Source organism: Bubalus bubalis, chromosome 6, assembly GCF_019923935.1.
Source record: "Bubalus bubalis isolate 160015118507 breed Murrah chromosome 6, NDDB_SH_1, whole genome shotgun sequence".
NCBI classification, from domain to species: Eukaryota; Metazoa; Chordata; class Mammalia; order Artiodactyla; family Bovidae; genus Bubalus; species Bubalus bubalis.
This window is the reverse complement of record NC_059162.1, coordinates 107655052-107675439: the sequence shown is the minus strand read 5'-3', so window position 1 is coordinate 107675439 and position 20388 is coordinate 107655052. Positions and strand designations below refer to the sequence as shown.

Sequence of the window (20388 nt, the reverse complement as noted above, 5' to 3'; positions counted from 1 at the left end):
TAGGAGTACCCTGAAGGTCAGAGAGAAACAGGTTTCTCTTGTCCTGGGAAACAGCTAATGCTCTGAGAAAGGAATGATAATCCAAACAACAGTAGAGGCTAGCAGGAGACGGAACAGATTCTTTCTGGAAGTGAACACAGCCCTTCAGAAAAAGAGTGGTCCCGCACACGGCACAGGTCTGCTGAGGGGCAGGGGGCGCAGGGGGCCGACTCGAAACATCAGTAAATCATCTGAAATATACAAAGGACTAATATCGTCTTGATGAGAAGCTTGGCTCCCTTTTGGCCCCAACTTGAATGACTGAATGAATTGGCACACATGAGACAGAGAGAAAGAGAACAGCTCTTGCCTCCAGGGGAGACAAACCTCAAGGGCAGGACCAGTGGGGCAGACAGCTATAGGAGAGGGAGCACAGATGGAGGGAAGGAAGGGATGGCGGGTGCCAGCTCCTCAGGGAACCCTCCCAAGATGAGGAAGAAGAGGCGGAGCCGGAGCCGGGCAGCCAGGCTTTCTGTGCCCCCTGGGGGGTGGGGCAGGGCAACGACAGCTGCCTGAAGAGTGCCTGGGTGGCCGCTGGTACCTGGTCATACGCATACAGCGTTTGAAAGGCCTTCTCTTCGATGAGTTTTTTCACTTTTTCCACATCCGGATCTTCTATCCTGTAGTTGAGGTCCCCCAGCCACAAGATCACACTGTGGGGACAGAGCACAAAGAGCACAGGGATTAGGAGGGGCTTCACCCACCCTATCCGGTGTGCTTCTGACAAAAGGCCCCGGAGGCTCAGTCTCTTGGGTAGGCTGCGTGGGGAAGGAACTTGACTGCTCAGGGTCTCTTTTCCTCTTGCCATCCCATTTAACATCGTCTCTAGCATGCCGCTTACTCAGTTATCTTGGTCCAAGTTCACTGGCAACAGCCTTGTGTTCTCCTTGACTATTTTATTCCCATACAGCTGGAAAGGGAGGAGGGCATGGCAACCCACTCCAGTATTCTTGCCTGGAGAATCCCATGGACAGAGGAGCCTGGCGGGCTACAGTCCATAGGGTCACAAAGAGTCAGACACGACTGAAGCGACCGAGCACAGCTGGAAAGATAGTCTAATAAGAACTAAAAGCAAGACAATAATTTACCTCTCCTGGGAAGAGGGGGAAAGATCAAGTATTGGGAGTCCTGTCAATCACTCAGGGACCCCAAGCCAGATGATGCCACAATGCCGCCTCTGCCTCCATGCACACTCCAGCCCCCAAAGCATGCTCTTAGCCTTTGTTTCTGGAGCAGAGTTCCTCTGAAACAAAGCCTGACCTGCCCAGTGGCGTCTCTGTTTAACCACCACTGCGTTACTGGCCGGCTCTTTCTGCAGAATGCGACAGGTGTTTTCTTGCACCTGCTGCTTTGGGAACACGATGACTGGATGCTCCCAGGTGACACTGCACATTCTGGGAAGACCAGTACTGCTCTATGTGAAGCCAAGAGCCGGGTTATGAGAGAAGCCGCACGGCAGCATACACACTCCAAAATGAATGCGCCCACGAGCTAAATGCAGACAAGCTGACATGCAGCCTCACACACTGGGATGCTGCCGGGTCAGCAGAATGGAAGACCCAGTCCCTGCTAGGTCCCCTGGAGACGGAAAGCCATTCTGGCAGCTTCCAGCACACCAATCAAGATGGTCCTACGGACGCAGCAGGCGGATGAGAGGTTGGGCTCTGTGTACTCCTTGGCAGACACCACAGCCCCAGTGGCTTCTTCCTTGTTATAAGAAGAAGGGGCATAAGTTTCAAGTGTTACTGTAAAGCCTGAAATTCCAGTATGCCTTGAGTTTAGACAGAGAGCAAGTACTGGAGATAAATGAAATAAAGAGAACAAACATTAGCATAAGACATCCCAAGCAGCTGCAACCACGGCTCCAAAATGTTGAATCAAGAGGTGAAAAAGACGACGTGAAGACTGGGAAATGCAGCCCCATCCTCGACCGCACATGCTTCTGCAGACAATAGGCAGCAGAACCCTGAACCATACTTCTAAAACCTGTGCTCGAGACGCCCACGCTGGCGTGGCTTTCTCATGACGCTGCATCAAGGCGGACTGTGTTAAAAAAACATCTTACACATTTTCCAGGAACAAATGGTGTCTGAGAAAATTTGAGAGGTTGGCCAGATGGTAAGTTGGGAAACTAAAAATTTCCAAGAGGTGTAATCCCTGTATAACTGAGAGTTGGCTGAGAGTTCCCGCTCAGGTGGTGGGAGGCCTCCCCTGGTCCCCTCCCTAATGAAACAGAGAGCCCTCGGCTTGGACCGTGCGGCCCGGCACACTGCCTGGGGTGGAAGGCCAGACTCACTCGTGCTTGCTGATGGTGAGAGGGGGCAGGTTTGGGTCGACCTGACAGAACTGCATTCGAGAACAAATGTCTTTGTAGTCCTGGTTCCTCCTCTCGTACTCCTCCGTGTGGGCTGCCAGGTGGGAATTGACCACGCAGATGCTGGTGTTGTGAAACTGGAACCGGATGGCCACGCCCCCTTTGTTACCCTGTGAAAGGGAGCCCAGAAAAGGCACAGTTCCCAACTGCACTGTGATAGTCATTCAAACCCGTGGGCTTTCAAAATGTTCTCTTTTAGTCAGTCTGTGTCACAATCCTGGGAGATGAGTAAAGCAGGGTTACATATTTATAGGTGGGAAAACAAATGCAAGAAGACAGAAGGACCAGGCGGCCAGCGGCGAAGGCAAGTCCACTCTGCAATAGATGGCAGGCAAGCCACACACTCTCCCTTCCCCCCGGGAAGCTAAGCTCTCACAGTAGAACCTAAAAGGAGGACTTTAACAGCTTCGAGAAGAAAAATGGCAAACCTATTCTTAGCATTCTTTCTTTCTTTTCCTTGGTGATCCAATACAGCTTCTGCGACATGGGTCATGCATTAAATGGAAGGACCCACTTGGGGGCTCCAGAGTGGAGCGGCCATGAGGATGCGGGCTAACTGGGCAAGTCAGCCAGTAAGTCACTAAAATACAATTTCAGAATGGCCTCCTCCAATCAATTCCTGCTACAGCATGAGGGGACGGTTCATCTCGTGATGCCAGTATCATGAGAAGCAGGCTCAAGACCTTAGGGACCAAGGCCCTCCCTGTACCAACCAGGAACTCACCATTCTCCCCATGATTCCTGTCCCCACTGTCTCAGCTTCCACTTCTGAGATGTACGCGGCATGCTCCTGTTTGACATATAGCAGCAGCATAATCCCAACCAGTCGGATGAGCTTCACCTGAAAGACAGGCATGCATTCAACTCATGGCATTAATGGGGAGTTGAAAGGATAAGTGGATGGGAAGCTGGCTGTGAGGACTCCTATATCTCCTGCTCCACACCAGGAAACAGGGTAATTACCCAAGCGACTCACTGACCACACCCTGTGATAACCTCAGCAGCCTACAGGTGCCGAGACCTGAGAAGCCTCTTCTAGAACTGAACATCACAGCATCAACAGGACTTCCTTCCTCCCTTCCTTTCTAGCTGGCTGTGTCGTCACTGCTGTGAAGGGCCTTCTCTAGCTGCTGTGAGGTGGGGGCTACCCGTTGTTGCGATGTGCGGGCTTCTCACTGTGGTGGTTCTATGGAGCACAGGCTCGAGAAATGCAGGCTTCCGTAGTTGTAGTGTGTGGGCTTGGCAGTTGCGGCTCGTGGGCTTACTTGCCCCGAGGCACGTGGGATCTTCCCGGACCAGGGATTGAACCTGTGTCCTCTGCATTGGCAGGCAGAGTCTCAAGCTCTGGACCACCAGGGAAGGGACCACCACCCATTAGGGCTGGCTTTTGATGAAAGTCGCAGCAGAAGTGAAAAGTTGTCTTAGCGTTTCCCTGCACGGCAACACAAAGTCAGAAGGTCCCGGACTCCTCTCATACCTTTGCATATTTGGCATCTGGATGAAGAGCCTCTGATACAGCTTTAAACCACTCTTCTTCCTTTGGGGTATCATGGAAGAAAAAGGCTTCCTTACTCAGATCAAGCTCCTGGAACCTATCAGGAGAAGCAACCAGTCAGGGAGTAGAGAAGGGTAATGTGCGAGATGGCACATTCTCAGATTGGTGAAGCTGTGTAAGGCCTACCTTTCTAGCTAAACCGCAGGACCCTCAAAGAGGAAGAAAACAAACACTTAGAGACAAAGGACTAAAGGCCCAGGAACTCACCAGGTACTTTCTCAAGCAGTGGCCCTTTTCGTCTTCATAATGAGCCTGAAGTACCTGGAAGAGTCTCCAATCTTTACATCCGAGATCACTACCTCACATAAGCACCAGGCGGCAAATAGATTGAAACCTGCTGCTGCTGCTAAGTCGCTTCAGTGGTGTCTGACGCTATGCGACCCCACAGACGGCAGCCCACCAGGCTCCCCCATCCCTGGGATTCTCCAGGCAAGAACACTGGAGTGGGTTGCCATTTCCTCCTCCAATGCATGAAAGTGAAAAGTGAAAGTGAAGTCGCTCAGTCGTGTCTGACTCTTTGTGACCCCATGGACTGCAGCCTACCAGGCTCCTCCATCCATGGGATTTTCCAGGCAAGAGTACTGGAGTGGGGTGCCATTGCCTTCTCCAAGATTGAAACCTAGCTCTCTATAAATTCCAAATTCTAGTCCCTTTACACGTTACCACCCAGGCTTCTTTGCTTCTCCCTCCCCAACAATATTTGGTACGGTGGTAAGAAGACAGTAGGTGTGGGGGAAAAAAAAAAAAAAAAGACTGATGAATGGGGCCCTTCCTTTTAAAATATTTAATTATTTGGCTTGCCAGGTCTTAGATGGGCTTCCCTTGTGGCTCAGCTGGTAAAGAATCTGACTGGGAGACTTGGGTTTGATCCCTGGGTTGGGAAGATCCCCTGCAGAAGGGAAAGACTACCCACTCCAGTATTCTGGCCTGGAGAATTCCATGGACTGTACAGTCCATGGGGTCACAAAGAGTTGGACACGACTGAGTGACTTTCACTTTCACTTTCACTTTCAGGTCTTAGTTGTGGCACGAAGGATCTTCAAGGTGGCCTGCAGGATCCAGTCCTTTGACCAGGGATTGAACCTAGGCCCCCTGCATCGGGAGCACAGGGTCTTAGCCACTGGACCACCAAGGAAGTCCTTGGATGGGGCCTTTTTTTTTCCTTTTAACCTTCATTCCCTCACAAAAGATATTTTTGCTTTGTAACCAACAAAGCATTGAATGTCTAAGTAATAAAATTCAGTTCAAGGTGCATGCTTTTAACAGAGGGGTTGCACTCAAAATTAAATATTAGCATTCCAGTGCCAAGCACATCACTTTAATAGTGCCAGAAATTTGTTTACTATGAGGAAGCACACAGAACAGAGGAGCAGCTGTTATTGAGCATATGCTCATTTTTCAACCCCTTCACCTGCTGCAAAGTCTCAGTTACAGATTCATGCCCCCATCCCTTCAACCACAGCTACACATTCTGGAAAATGCAGAGACAACGAGAAGAGAAGCACTCACCCCACACAGTACACATCTGGGGCCTGGGTATCGTGGCTGAGCCAGGGCCGGAGGCACTCCTTGGGGGACTGTCCGTTCACATTGTACGTTCCTACAAAAAATCTGTTGCCAAAGACAATCAACTGGTCACTTGGGAGGACTATGGACACGACGGGGAGAGCACTGGATGCTGATTCTGGCAGGTTGCAGTCTCTCTGGGCTGGAATTTGAAGACTTAAGAAATGTCACAGCTGTCCTAGACAAGTGACTGCGGCACCGAGGGGTGACCTGCAGTCTGCCATGACATTTGTTGCTTTTGTGATAACTTCAGACAGTAGAGACCCACTCTGAACATTTCTACTTAGCTTTAATAGCAATTAGAGAGCCACAATCCACAAAATGACTATGTACTGTGCATGCTACTGAAATGAAAAGAGAAGTATCCTGGCAACTATTTTTGGAAAGAAAGCAATACCAGTGTTCAGATAATTCACTAGGGTTTTTTCTGTTGTTCGATTTTTTTTTTTTTTGGAAACTTTTTATTTTGTATCGGGGTATAGCCGATTAACAATGCTGTACTAGTTTCAGGTAAGCAGCAAGGGAACTCAGTCACACATATACATACATCCATTCTCCCCCAACTCCCCTCCCATCCCGGCTGCTACAGAACATTGAGCAGAGTTCCATGTGCCATACAGCAGGTACTTGTGGGTTACCCGTTTTAAGTGTAACAGTGTGTACATGTCCATCCCAAACTCCCTATCTCGATCTCTAGAAGCAACATTACTTTGTCTTATAGTCCCAGTGCAGTGATTTAAAAAGACCTGGCAAACCTGCACCCTTTATTCATGTAACTTTCAGTCATTTTGTCTAAAAAGATCACCAATCACTAACTTCATGTGATTAATTTCAATTCAAACAACTTTCTTCAAAGGCCCCGAATGACCAAGAGATACACAGAGGCATAACCAAAAATGAAGATCTCTCTCCTTCGTCCATGCAGGGCTATCTTCAAATATTTCTGCAACTGTTTGCTGCAAGTTGTGTCATTCCCACCACACCACCCCTCCCACGATGCCTGGCCCGAAAAGGTACAGAATAAATGCCTGCCAAGGAAGAGTGAAAGAAATCATTCATTCAGAAAATGATGGGAGTGACTCTGTAGGGTACAGAGGAAGAGCTTCTGTTTCAGAGAGCTGAGTGATCACTTTGCTGTGGAAACAGTCTAAGATCCAGCGAGCTACCTGAAGTTCTGGATGTAGGTATAATCCTCTTCTTTCTGTATTAGATGTGATTTCACAATTGTATCTCTCAGTCCAAACTTCTGCATGGATAAAATGTGAGCCTTGTCTGATACTGTGATAGTGGAGGAGCGAACCATGTTGGTTATTTCAGATTTGGACTTGTTCTGTCTAGAAAAACAAACAAACAAAAAATTTTTATACGAAGTGTTTATCAGGGCTTCCCTGGTGGCTCAGTGGCAAAGAATCTGTCTGCCAATGCACGAGACCCCGATTTGATCCCTGATCCGGGAAGATCCTACATGCTGTGGAGCAACTAAGCCCATGTGCCTAGAAAAAAGGGGGATTAAAAAAGAGAGAGAGAGAAAAAAAGTTTTTATCATATTTTTTTTGGCCACATCACACGACATGCAGGATCTTACTTCCCCGACCAGGGAATCGAACCCAAGCCCCCTGCAGTGAAAATGCAGAGTATTAACCACTGGACCACCAGGGAAGCCCCCTTATATGTTGTTGATTATATACATTGATCCAGAAATATTAAGTTTATAGAATCTCAGACCAGAAGGAAACCTGGAAGATAATCTAATCTAACTCTTCATTTTTCAAATGAGAAAAATGAGACCCAGCACCATGAATGACTCATGAGGCTGGACGGCGGCAGACTGTGAATTAGAACTCAGTTTACACAGTGCTCTTTCTGGGCTCTGGGTCTCACGTAACAAGACTATACAACTGTCTAGATCTTTTGACTCGATAATTCTACTGGATCTCTACTCCACAGGAATAATCTGTAATAAAAGAGAAAAGCAGTAAAAATGTATATTTTATTATTATTTGTGTAGTTTTCATAGCCATACTAAAAATTATTCAAATGCCAACATTTAAGGTTAAAGAAAAATAAATATAAAGTTAAGGGAAATTTGACATATTTATATAACAGAATCCTAATGCTCAAAAACCTTTTGTTGAAATTACTTGATGAACTAAGATATATAAAACACTTGAGACAATTTCTGACACTGAATAAATGCCATTTAAGTGCTTGATGGTCATGTAATGAATACATACTAATACTGCTACTGCTAAGTCACTTCTGTCTTGTCTGACTCTGTGTGACCCCATAGACGGCAGCCCACCAGGCTCCCCCGTCCCTGGGATTCTCCAGGCAAGAACACTGGAGTGGGTTGCCATTTCCTTCTCCAGTGCATGAAAGTGAAAAGTGAAAGTGAAGTCGCTCAGTCGTGTCCGACTCTTTGCTACCCCATGGACTGCAGTCTACTAGGCTCCTCCATCCATGGGATTTTCCAGGCAAAACTACTGGAGTGGGGTGCCATTGCCTTCTCCCACATACTAATAAAGGCTATGTAAAAATTAATCTATATGTATCAGGAAGGCTCAAAAGTGAGTTGAGAATCATAGGTTTCCGTCAGTTCAGTTCAGTTCAGTCAGTCGCTCAGTCGTGTCAGACTCTTTGCGACCCCATGATTCACAGCATGCCAGGCCTCCCTGTCCATCACCAACTCCCGGAGTTCACTCAAACTCATGTCCATCGAGTCGGTGATGCCATCCAGCCATCTCATCCTCTGTCATCCCCTTCTCCTCCTGCCCCCAAACCCTCCCAGCATCAGACTCTTTTCCAATGAGTCAACTCTTCACATGAGGTGGCCAAAGTACTGGAGTTTCAGCTTTAGCATCATTCCTTCCAAAGAAATCCCAGGGCTGATCTCCTTCAGAATGGACTGGTTGGATCTCCTTGCAGTCCAAGGGACTCTCAAGAGTTTTCTCCAACACCACAGTTCAAAGCATCAATTCTTCATCGCTCAGCTTTCTTCATAGTCCAACTCTCACATCCATACATGACCACAGGAAAAACCATAGCCTTGACTAGACGGACCTTTGTTGGCAAAGTAATGTCTCTGCTTTTCAATATGCTATCTAGGTTGGTCATAACTTTCCTTCTAAGGAGTAAGCATCTTTTAATTTCATGGCTGCAATCACCATCTGCAGTGATTTTGGAGCCCAAAAAAATAAAGTCTGACACTGTTTCCACTGTTTCCCCATCTATTTCCCATGAAGTGATGGGACCAGATGCCATGATCTTCATTTTCTGAATGTTGAGCTTTAAGTTAACTCTTTCACTCTCCTCGTTCACTTTCATCAAGAGGCTTTTTAGTTCCTCTTCACTTTCTGCCATAAGGGTGGTGTCATCTGCATATCTGAGGTTATTGATATTTCTCCTGGCAATCTTGATTCCAGCTTGTGCTTCTTCCAGCCCAGCGTTTCTCATGATGTACTCTGCTGCTGCTGCTGCGAAGTCACTTCAGTCGTGTCCGACTCTGTGCGACCCCATAGACGGCAGCCCACCAGGCTTCCCAGTCCCTGGGATTCTCCAGGCAAGAACACTGGAGTGGGTTGCCATTTCCTTCTCCAATGCATGAAAGTGAAAAGTGAAAGTGAAGTCGCTCGGTAGTGTCCGACTCTGTGCGACCCCATTGACTGCCGCCTACCAGGCTCCTCCATCCATAGGATTTTCCAGGCAAGAGTACTGGAGTCAGGTGCCATTGCCTTCTCTGATGTACTCTGCATATAAGTTAAATAAGCAGGGTGACAATATATAACCTTGACGTACTCCTTTTCCTATTTGGAAACAGTCTGTTGTTCCATGTCCAGTTCTAACTGTTGCTTCCTGACCTGCATACAAATTTCTTAAGAGGCAGGTCAGGTGGTCTGGTATTCCCATCTCTTTCAGAATTTTTCCACAGTTTATTGTGATTCACACAGTCAAAGGCTTTGGCATAGTCAATAAAGCAGAAATAGATGTTTTTCTGGAACTCTCTTGCTTTTTCCATGATCCAGCGGATATTGGCAATTTGATCTCTGGTTCCTCTGCCTTTTCTAAATCCAGCTTGAACATCTGGAAGTTCGTGGTTCACGTATTGCTGAAGCCTGGCTTGGAGAATTTTGAGCATTACTTTACTAGCATGTGAGATGAGTGCAATTGTGCGGTAGTTTGAGCATTCTTTGGCATTGCCTTTCTTTGGGATTGGAATGAAAACTGACCTTTTCCAGTCCTGTGGCCACTGCTGAGTTTTCCAAATTTGCTGGCATCTTGAGTGCAGCACTTTCACAGCATCATCTTTCAGGATTTGAAATAGCTCAACTGGAATTCCATCACCTCCACTAGCTTTGTTCGTAGTGATGCTTTCTAAGGCCCGCTTGACTTCACATTCCAGAATGTCCGGCTCTAGGTGAGTGATCACGCAGGGATTGTTCATTGCTATTTAGGTGCATAATTGAAAGTGAAAGTGTTAGTAGCTCAGCTGTGTCCGACTCCTTGTGACCCCATGTACTGTTATGCACCAGGTTCCTCTGTCCATGGACTTCTTCAGGCAAGAGTACTGGAGTGGGTTGCCACTCCTTTCTCCAGAGGATCTTCCCAACCCAGGGATGGAAGCCAGGTCTCCTGCATTGCAGGCAGATTCTTTACTGTCTGAGCCAGCTGGGAAGCCAGACACATGGAAGCTTTTATCTTGACCAGATGATTCCAGCTATGGTCAGTAGGGGGAACTGGAGTATACACTAAATATAACGGCATTAGAAAAAAGAAAAGAGTAAATAAAAATGAGGGGAAAAGAAGTATCTTCAGAGTGAAGAAACTTCTGAAAAACGAGGGGGAGAAATCACGTTTCCAATCTCCATTTCCAAGGTAGGCTTAGACTTCAGCTTCGAACCCTAGGTCTGCCACCTGCTGGTTCTGGGTCGTGGGTGAGTTATGTAACGTCTCTTCTTCACCTGTTTCCCTACTTGTGAAACACAGAAAATAATGGTACCTACCTCTTAGGCCAAGGGAAGATAATCCGTGTAAGTGTATGATGTGTGGCACATTACACAGTAAATGCTCAATAAAAGTCTAACATGTCCGAGGCCAGCAACTGTGGGACAACATACATTATGCACAGTAGTGGCCTTAGCTCTTCAGTGAGGAAAACCGCGGCCCCAAGAGGCACAAGTGAAGGGAGAGCTGTGTTACCTTGAGAGCGAGTTTTCTGGTTTATTCTGACCCCAGGAGCTTTGGTCCACAGGCAGGCCCTTCCCATTTGGTCTCAGCTTGTCAGAGGAAGAACCACCTGTGGGGAGAGGGAAGGAACGAAAACACTTATATGCTTTCATATGGGGTCCCCAACCTCTGGGGTCTAATGCCTGATGACTGAAGTGGAGCTGATGGAATGATAATAGAAATAAAGTGCACAATAAATGCAATGTCCTTGACTCATCAGGGGGCAGGGAGAAACCATCTCCCCACCCCCGGCCCTTAGAAAAACTGTCTTCCATGAAATTGGTCCCTGGTGCCAAAAGGTTAGGGACGGCTGCTCTACCATGCAGACCACAGCTTCTCAAATTCGGTCTGGGAATGACTGGTGCTTCACATATCACTTGAAGGCACAGGAAAGGCCTACTAGTGTCTGTATGAAGCTCCCACAGAGCAGGTCCAGGACGGGGGCGGGGGGTGGGCACGGCGGTGGCGGGAGGTATTTCATCCAGATGTCTTTACTGCTGAAAACACAGCTCTCCCGACTAGTCTGACCCGCTTTTCTTGGAGATGGAATGCATTACAGACGGAACAAAGCTAAGAAATCTGCAGACCTAAGTTGTATCATCAGCTCTGCTGTTTTTTAATCTTTTGACTTTGGGTAACCATCTAATGTCCCCTGATCTCAGTAATCTGACCTGTCCTGCCTTCCTCACAGGTTTATTGTGGGGATCAAATAGCTGGCATGTGAGTAAGCACTTTGAAAGCCACACAATATATCATGAAATATAATGTAGTGACGTTATTACCATTTACTGTGAGTGAGACTTCAGCTTCAAGGACAAAGAAGGCAAGGGTGAGAGAAGTAAAACCGGGAGGGCCTAAGTGCTCTAGAACATGAGTAGTCCCTGTCATTGTCAACAAACTGCCCTGAAAACCAAGGAGCCCGAGGACTTGCAACAAAGAAATATTTTGGGAAAGCTATCAAACCAAGAGAAACCAGAAAAGGAAAATTAATCTGCCAATTTCTTGCTTCTTTGCTCCTTAAAAGCCAGATTCCTTGTCAACAGGGAACTGCATGAAGAGGTCATAGAGAGATGCTGCTTCGATACACAAGGTACATGGAGCACTGTGGACGTGAAGAGTCACTAAGGAGTTCTGCCCTGAAGACTATTACTAAACATGGATTTGTCAACCATGTATTCACAGCAATGGGAGGGGAAAAAAAAAAACAACTTTGGAGTTGAGAAAGAAAACACAGTCATTCGCAACATGAAAATAATTACATTTCAATGCCTCTAATCAATCACCAAGGGCTTTCAATTCTGCTTCCTAAATTGCATCTCAAGTCAATATATTCTCCAATATCTCTCTACTAGTTTAGGTTACCAACAATTCCTTGGAACTAGCTGAGAGAGACCTCAATTAATCTCCCTGCCTCCTCTCTCACCCCACCCTCTCTAATCTAATCTCCACACTCTGGCCAGAGGATTTTTTGAAAATCTGATAATATAACACCTTTAAAAAGCTTCCCATTGGATAAATCCAAACCCCTTAATACAGCTGCCAAGTGTCTTCTCAGTCTGGCTCCTGCCCACCTCTCCAGCCATATCGCTCACCACGGCCCCCTATCTCCTTGAAAGCTGTAGTCCAAGTATACTAAAGTTACTGCAGTTATACAACGATCCCATTGGAAGCAGACTTCCTTCTTCCTCACTCTGCTTTACACGGCTAACTCCTACCCATCCTGGGGCCAGGAGCTAGCAAACAACTTTTTCTGTAAACAGCCAGAGGGTTAATGTCCTAGCTGCAGGCCTCACAGTCTCTGCCACTATTCAACTCTGCCATTACAGTGTTAAAGCAGCTATAAGCATGGCAATATTCCAATAAAACTTTATGGTCACTGATGTTTACATACTGCATAATTTCCACATGTCACAAAATATTAGTTTCTTTTAGTTCTCTTCAAAGGTTTAAAAATGTAGAAACTATTCTTAGTTCATGGGCTGTATCCCAAAGCAGGCAGCAGGCAGCTCTGGCCCAGGGGACTGGAGTTAGCCAACCCCTGGTGTACGGCACGTCTTGGAGGCCGTTTCTTCTAAGAAGCCTTCTCTGACTCCTCCCAGCCGGGTTCAGACGCTCTGACAGGGATGTTCCCATGGCTCCCTGTACTTCTCCTATCACAGCCCTGATGGCTGTGTGTTGTCTGCCCATTAGCCTGTAAGCTTCCGGAGGACAAGACTGTGCTTAGTACTAATCTCATTTGATATCAAATCTTACACATCTGTATTCATTTTTTTTTTATTGGATGCTATTTCCATTAAAATGTAAGCTGTATGAGATAAGGACTTTCTCATCTTTATGCTACTTTCCAGGGACTTGGAGCAGTAATGGTACTCAACGTATCAAATGTAAGCATTAGGAAACTTAAGTTGAAGTTTAGCTCTACCATCATCTTTCTGTGTTACTTCCTCTCTTTGGGTCTACTTCATTTATAAAGTTAAAAAAAAGAAAAACTCATAGAGCTTCATGACATGCAAAGACAAACTTAAGAATAACACTTAGGCTCTTTCTGCATGTCAGTGCTTTCTGAGGACTCCGTCAGGCTATCTTTCAGGGAACAAGTGGTTTGTCCCTGTGGACTCTGCTTCCATCCAGAGCAGGCAGTGTACAGACTGGGAAACCACCTTGCTGACCTGTATCTTGTCGATCCCTCCAACCAGTATCTCTCTCAGGACTCAGTCCAGCAAGAACTGGAACGTCACCATTCATGACTTCATGTATGGAAACTTTAAGGCACCGTTGGGGGAATTTCCAGCCACAGGGCAGCCTTCTCGGAATCTCTTCTCTCCTGAATCTGGCACGGAAGTCGGCTGTCAGCAGCTCTTTACCAAGTTCACCATCGCACAGCCCATGGTTCCCTCTCTGGCCACAGCTTCCTGCCCTTCCTCTTCTCCCGCTTCCCTACTCTCTCTCTGCTCTTTTTCCAACCTCAGACCTCCAATCCCTTGTCACTCAACCTAACAGATGACATCTGGATTGTTTTCCTCTTTCCATGTTCCCAAAGTCCTATAAATCCTCTCTCCTAAATATTTTTATACCCGACCGTCTCCCCATCCCTACTGCCATGCCTTAGTTTAGGCCCTTAATATGCATGGAAAGCACACTCAGGGATTTCCCAGCCGCCATTCTCATCCCCTCCAGTGGATTCTGCCAGCTGCTAGAAGAAAAAGCAGATCTGAGCAGGTCTTTATTAAGCAGGGCTTAATAACTTCTAACACCTTTGTAACAAAACCCAAAGCTCTAAGTACTACATACAAGAACCTTTATAATTAGCCCCAGACTACCTCTCCAGACCCATCTTCCACACCCCCTGACTCAAACCATTCCTTTCGGGACTTCCCTCGTGGTCTAGCGGTTAAAATCCATTCATCAATGCAGGGGACACAGGTTCAATCTCTGGTCTGGGAAGATTCTACATGCTGCGGGGCAACAAGGCCCGTGTGCCACAACTGCAGAAGCCTGTGTGCCTAGAGCCTGTGCTCTGCAACAAGAGAAGTCACTGCAGTGAGAAGCCCGCGCACTTACGAGGAAGAGTTACACCCGCTCACATCAACTAGAGAAAGCCTGTGCTCAGCAACAGAGATGCAGCACAACCATAAATAAACAAATAATTCTTAAAAAAAGATTTGTGAATAAACAGAGATTTTAAAACAAACACTTCTTTCTCACCCCAGTAATCCAGTCACACCAAAACCATTTACCTTTTTAAGGGTAACCCAGTGGTTAGGACTCTGCGCTTTCACTGCCGAGGGTGGTGGGTGACATTTATCGTTTTAAATGTTGCCTCCAACCCACCCCTGATCCTCGGTATAGCTTAACCACCCCTCAAACACACCTTCATGTGAAGGGGAAGTCCCTCAGTCGTGTCCGACTCAGTGACCCCGTGGACTGTGCCCCATCAGGCTTCTCCATCCATGGGATTCTCCAGGCAAGAATACTGGAGTGGATTACCATTTCCTTCTCCAGGGGATCTTCCCGACCCAGGGATTGAACCCGGGTCTCCCGCATTGGAGGTAGACGCTTTAACCTCTGAGCCACCAGGGAAGCCCATTACACCTTCATGTGGCAAACTTCAAACTCAGCTCAGGAGTTATCTCCTTTGAAAAGCCCTCTGGGGCCCTCTCCTCCTTACATATCTAGTGCTCACCTCTAAGGCATTTATTTATCACAAAAGAATTGTAACCACCTTTAACTCTTTTCATCCATCTTTTTTCTTTAGCTAGATCTCCGCTTCTGGGGGAGAGGGCAATGGCAACCCACTCTAGTACTCTTGCCTGGAAAATCCCATGGACGGAGGAGCCTAGTAGGCTGCACTCCATGGGGTTGTGAAGAGTCAGACACGACTGAGCGACTTCACTTTCACACATTGGAGAAGGAAATGGCAACCCACTTCAGTGTTCTTGCCTGGAGAATCCCAGGGACGGCAGAGCCTGGTGGGCTGCCATCTACGGGGTCACACAGAGTCAGACACGACTGAAGCGACTTAGCAGCAGCAAAAGCAGCAGCTTCTGGGAGCAGGGACTGATGTTTTTCCTCTGTGGCCCCGAGCCTACCATGCATGCATGCTATGCATGCTAAGTCACTTTAGTAATGTCTTTGTGACCCCATGGAATGCAGCCTGCCAGGCTCCTCTGTCTATGAGATTTCCCAGGCAAGAATACTGGAGTGGGTTGCCATTTCCTTCTCCAGGAGATCTGCCAGACCTGGGGATTGAACCCTCTTATGCTGCATCTGGAACACCCCTATCCCGGCCTGCCACAACATATGAAATGTACCAGGCAGTCAGTAAATACTGAACAAAGAGCCTCACGGCAAGGATTAAGATCAAAGTAATTTCTGGGTGTTTTTTTTCTGGGTGCTTTCTGATGATCACCTTTCATACCTACAATTGAAACCATGTCCAAGTAAGAACCTCCTAGTAGGTAAATCAAGAGATAACTGCAGCTTGACCTAGATGTGCAGAACTACCATTTTTCATGTGAATTCTGTGCACTGCTCGTATTACAGAACCTGCACCCCTCTCACACGCCTGTCTAAATAGATAACACTGCTCCTGGAGGCACCTTTTTTGGCCCAACCAGCAGTATCAGTTCAGTTCAGTCGCTCAGTCGTGTCTGACTCTTTGTGACCCCATGGACTGCAGCACGCCAGGCTTCCCTGTCCATCACCAACACCCGGAGCTTACTCAAACACATGTCCACTGAGTCAGTGATGCCATCCAACCATCTCATCCTCTGTCGTCCCCTTCTCCTCCCACCTTCAACCTTTCCCAGCACCAGGGTCTTTTCTAATGAGTCAGTTCTTCACATCAGGTGGCCAAAGTATTGGAACTTCAGCTTCAGCATCAGTCCTTCCAATGAATATTCAGGACTGACTTCCTTTAGGATGGACTGATTGGATCTCCTTGCAGTCCAAGGGACTCTCAAGAGTCTTCTCCAACACCACAGTTCAAAAGCATCAGTTCTTCAGTGCTCAGCCTTCTTTATGGTCCAACTGTCACATCCATACGTGACTACTGGAAAAACCACAGCTTTGACTACATAAACCTTTGTTGGCAAAGTAATGTCTCTGTTTTTTAATAGGCTGTCCAGGTCAGTCATAGCTTTTCTTCCAAGGAACAAGCGTCTTTTAATATCAAGGCTGCAGTCACCATCTGTAGTGATTCTGGAGCCCCCCAAAAATAAAGTCTCTCACCGTTTCCATCATTTCCCCATTTATTTGCCATGAAGTGATTGGACTGGATGCCATGATCTTAGTTTTCTGAATGCTGAGCTTTAAGCCAACTTTTTCACAATCCTCGTTCACTTTCATCAAGAGACTCTTTATTTTCATCACTCACCTAGAGCCAGATATCCTGGAATGTGAAGTCAAGTGTCCATAGGAAGCATCACTAAGAACAAACTAGTGGAGGTGATAGAATTCCAGTTGAGCTATTTCAAATTCTGAAAGATGATGCTGTGAAAGTGCTGCACTCAAAATGCCAGCAAATTTGGAAAACTCATCAGTGGCCACAGGACTGGAAAAGGTCAGTTTTCATTCCAATTCCAAAGAAAGACAATGCCAAAGAATGTTCAAACTACTGCACAATTGCACTCATCTCACAGGCTAGCAAAGTAATGCTCAAAATTCTCCAACCCAGGCTTCAACAGTACGTGAACCGTGAACTTCCAGATGTTCAAGCTGGATTTAGAAAAGGCAGAGGAACCAGAGATCAAATTGCCAATATCTACTGGATCATCGAAAAAGCAAGAGAGTTCCAGAAAAACATCTTCTTTATTGACTATGCCAAAGCCTTTGACTGTATGGGTCACAACAAACTATGGAAAATTCTTAAAGCAGCAGTATAACCTAATACAGATCCACAATCCCTTATCTGAAACCCTTGGGGCCAAGTGTATCTTGGAATTCAAAATTTGGGGATTTTAGAAAGGTAACATATAATCTGTGTTGTATGTTATACAGCACCAGCAGAGTCAAGGGAACATCCAGAAATCAATTGCTTCAATATCTCCTTAGTGCAACTTATGAGTAGTAATGCTTAGTGGGATAAATAAAGCCTATAAATAGTTTCCTGGCAGTTCAGACAAGTCTTAACTGCCAAACTGAGCTTGAGCCAAACTTAGGGAAAAAAAATTTTTTTTCCCATCTTCAGAGCTTTCAGGACTTTAGAAATGCTGATAAAGGATTAAGGGTGGTAGTTAAGAGCATGGCCTACATGCATCAGGAAAGACTGGAATATGTCTATGTACATATATACCACATGTTTATAAATATACATATATATGTATTTATTTAGACACACACATATACCCATGGGAAAGTCTGAAAAGCATACACTAAAGGTCAATAGTAGTTATTTCTCAGTGGTAATTTTTTTTTTCTTTTTGCTTATAGGTACTTTCAAAGTTAGATAAAATAAGATGTATTTTTTTGGTGTGTGTATATATATATATATACACACACACACACACACACACACACACACACACGGGCTTCCCTTGTGGCTCAGCTGATAAAGAATCCATCTGCAATGCGGGAGACCTGGGTTCAATCCCTGGGTTGGAAAGATCCCCTGGAGAAGGGAAAGGCTACCCACTCCAGTACTCTGGCCTGGAAGAATCCCATGGACTGTACACCATGGGGTCGTAAAGGGTCAGACACGACTGAGGGACTTACTTTCACTTCACTTCATACTATATATATATAAATACTATATATACACATCCTGGAGTATGAAATGGCTACCCACTCCAGTATTCTTGCTTGGAAGGTCCCACAGACAGAGGAACCTGGCAGGATACAGTCCATAGGGTTGCACAGAATTGGACACAGCAGAGTACATACACACAAACATGTTCAGTTCAGTTGCTCAGCCGTGTCTGACTCTCTGTGACCCCATGGACTGTATGTAGCCTGCCAGGCTTCTCTGTCCGTGGGATTTTGCAGGCATGAATATTGGACTGGGTTGCCACTTCCTTCTCCAGGGGATCATCCCAACCTAGGGATCAAACCAGCATCTCTTACATCACCTGCATTAGCCAACAGGTTCTTTACCACTAGCGCCACCTGGGAAGTATATATGTACATCAGTACAGGTCAATTCAGTCGCTCAGTCGTGTCCGACTCTTTGCGACCCCATGGACTGCAGTAAGCCAGGCTTTCCTGTACATCACCAACTCCTGGAGCTTGCTCAAACTCATGTCTGAGTCAGTGATGCCACCCAACTGTCTCATGCTGTCGTCCCCTTCTCCTCCTGCCTTCAATCTTTCCCAGCATCAGGGTCTTTTCCAATGAGTCAGTTCTTTGCATCAGGTAGCCAGTGATTGATTTCTGTATTGGAGCTTCAGCTTCAGCATCAGTCCTTCCAATGAATATTCAGGACTGATTTCCCTTAGGATAGACTGGTTGGATCTCCTTGCAGTCCAACAGACTCTCAAGAGTCTTCTCCAATACCACAGTTCAAAAGCATCAATTTTTCAGTGCTCAGCTTTCTTTATGGTCCAACTCTCACATTCATACATGACTGCTGGAAAAACCATAGCTTTGACTAGACAGCTTTGTCAGCAAAGTAATGTCTCTGCTTTTTAATATGCTGTCTAGGCTTTTCTTCCAAGGAGCAAGCATCTTTTAATTTCATGGCTGCAGTTACAATCTGCAGTGATTTTGGAGCCAAAAAAAAATAACGTCTCTCATTGTTTCCCTTGTTTCCCCATCTAGGATGGGACCGGATACCATGATCTTAGTTTTTTGAATGTTGAGTTTTAAGCCAGCTTTTTCACTCTCCTCTTTCACTTTCATCAAGAGGCTCTTCAGTTCCTCTTCGCTTTCTGCCATAAGGGTGGTGTCATCTGTATATCTGAGGTTACTAATATTTCTCCTGGCAATTTTGATTCCAGCTTGTGCTTCATCCACCCTGGCATTTCACACGATGTACTCTGCATATAAGTTAAATAAGCAGGGTAACGATATACAACCTTAATGTACTCCTTTCCTGATTTGGAACCAGTTCATTGTTCCATGTCTGGTTCGAACTGTTGCTTCTTGACCTGCATACAGATGTCTCAGGAGGCAGGTAAGGTAGTCTGGTATTCTTATCTCTTTAAGAATTTTCCACAGTTTGTTGCGATCCACACAGTCAAAGGTTTTGGCCTTTGTACATAGCATGTACATATATGTACAAAGCACTATATATATATGTACACACACACACACACACACACATATAGAGAGAGAGGCTTTAGAGTCAGACTTGGTTCCATTTCTGGCCCTGCTACTTACTAGCTCTATGACCTTGAAGAAGTTATCTCACTTCTCTAAGCTTCTGCTTCCTGAACTGAACAAAGATAACAGTATCTGCCTATGACTGCTTCCTATGGTTAATCTAGGCTACCCCTCACTGCATGACCAGAGGGGCTCTAGAAGTCAAACCAGCAAATTCAAATCAAAATTCAAGTACTCTATTTCTTTTGAGAATTGCCCAAAAGGCAGCTACATTATTTCTTATTTCAATTGCTCCTCTTGTCCTGGTTTCCCCCTGCATGTCCCCCAGTTTTTCACAGGTTTTCCCAAGATCCAGACCAGTGCAATCCAACAGATGATGGAAATGCTCTATAACTGCACCGCCCAAAAGAGTAGCTACTAGCTACACTTGAACAGTTAAAATGAGAAAGTGAACTGGTAATTTTAAATACCTAGAGTTAAAAATAAAATAAAATTTAAAAAAATAAATAAATAAATACCTAGAGTAAATTTAAATAGCCACATGTGACTAGGGACTACCACATTGGTCATTGCAGTTCTAGATCTGGCTCTTCTCTTCTCCGAGAATCACTGGCCATCACAGTCAGTTCCAAACAGAGCTACCCAGCTGTGCCTGGCATCAGGCCCTCCACTGCTCACGTCTCAGCGCACGGGTGGGTCCCAGGTAAAGCTGAACTTTGACTTCTGGGCTTCCGCTGGGCTCTCCCTTCTGTCACAGCCCCGTCATTTCCCCATCAGCCTGGTTTGCCATCCCGCCCTTCGCTCACCACTCTCCTTGGGCCGCCAGGGCTGGTCAGCCACCCGCCTCTTCATTCTCACCGCTGCCTTCCCCCAG

General features: G+C 46.2%; 1 protein-coding gene across 9 annotated transcripts in view; it reads right to left on the bottom strand.

Annotated features, from left to right (window-relative positions):
- The window catches only part of INPP5B (inositol polyphosphate-5-phosphatase B), a 55358-nt gene that overhangs the window by 15531 nt on the left and 19439 nt on the right, over positions 1-20388 (bottom strand). For all 9 annotated transcript variants that reach the window (XM_044945232.2, XM_044945231.2, XM_006077551.4 and 6 more), the window contains 7 exons: positions 10731-10827; positions 6701-6868; positions 5478-5579; positions 3891-4005; positions 3138-3254; positions 2336-2523; positions 581-692 (listed from right to left, as the gene is read on the bottom strand). In XM_044945232.2, coding sequence (XP_044801167.2) covers positions 581-692; positions 2336-2523; positions 3138-3254; positions 3891-4005; positions 5478-5579; positions 6701-6868; positions 10731-10827 — 899 coding nt within the window. The remainder of the gene's footprint in view (positions 1-580; positions 693-2335; positions 2524-3137; positions 3255-3890; positions 4006-5477; positions 5580-6700; positions 6869-10730; positions 10828-20388) is intronic.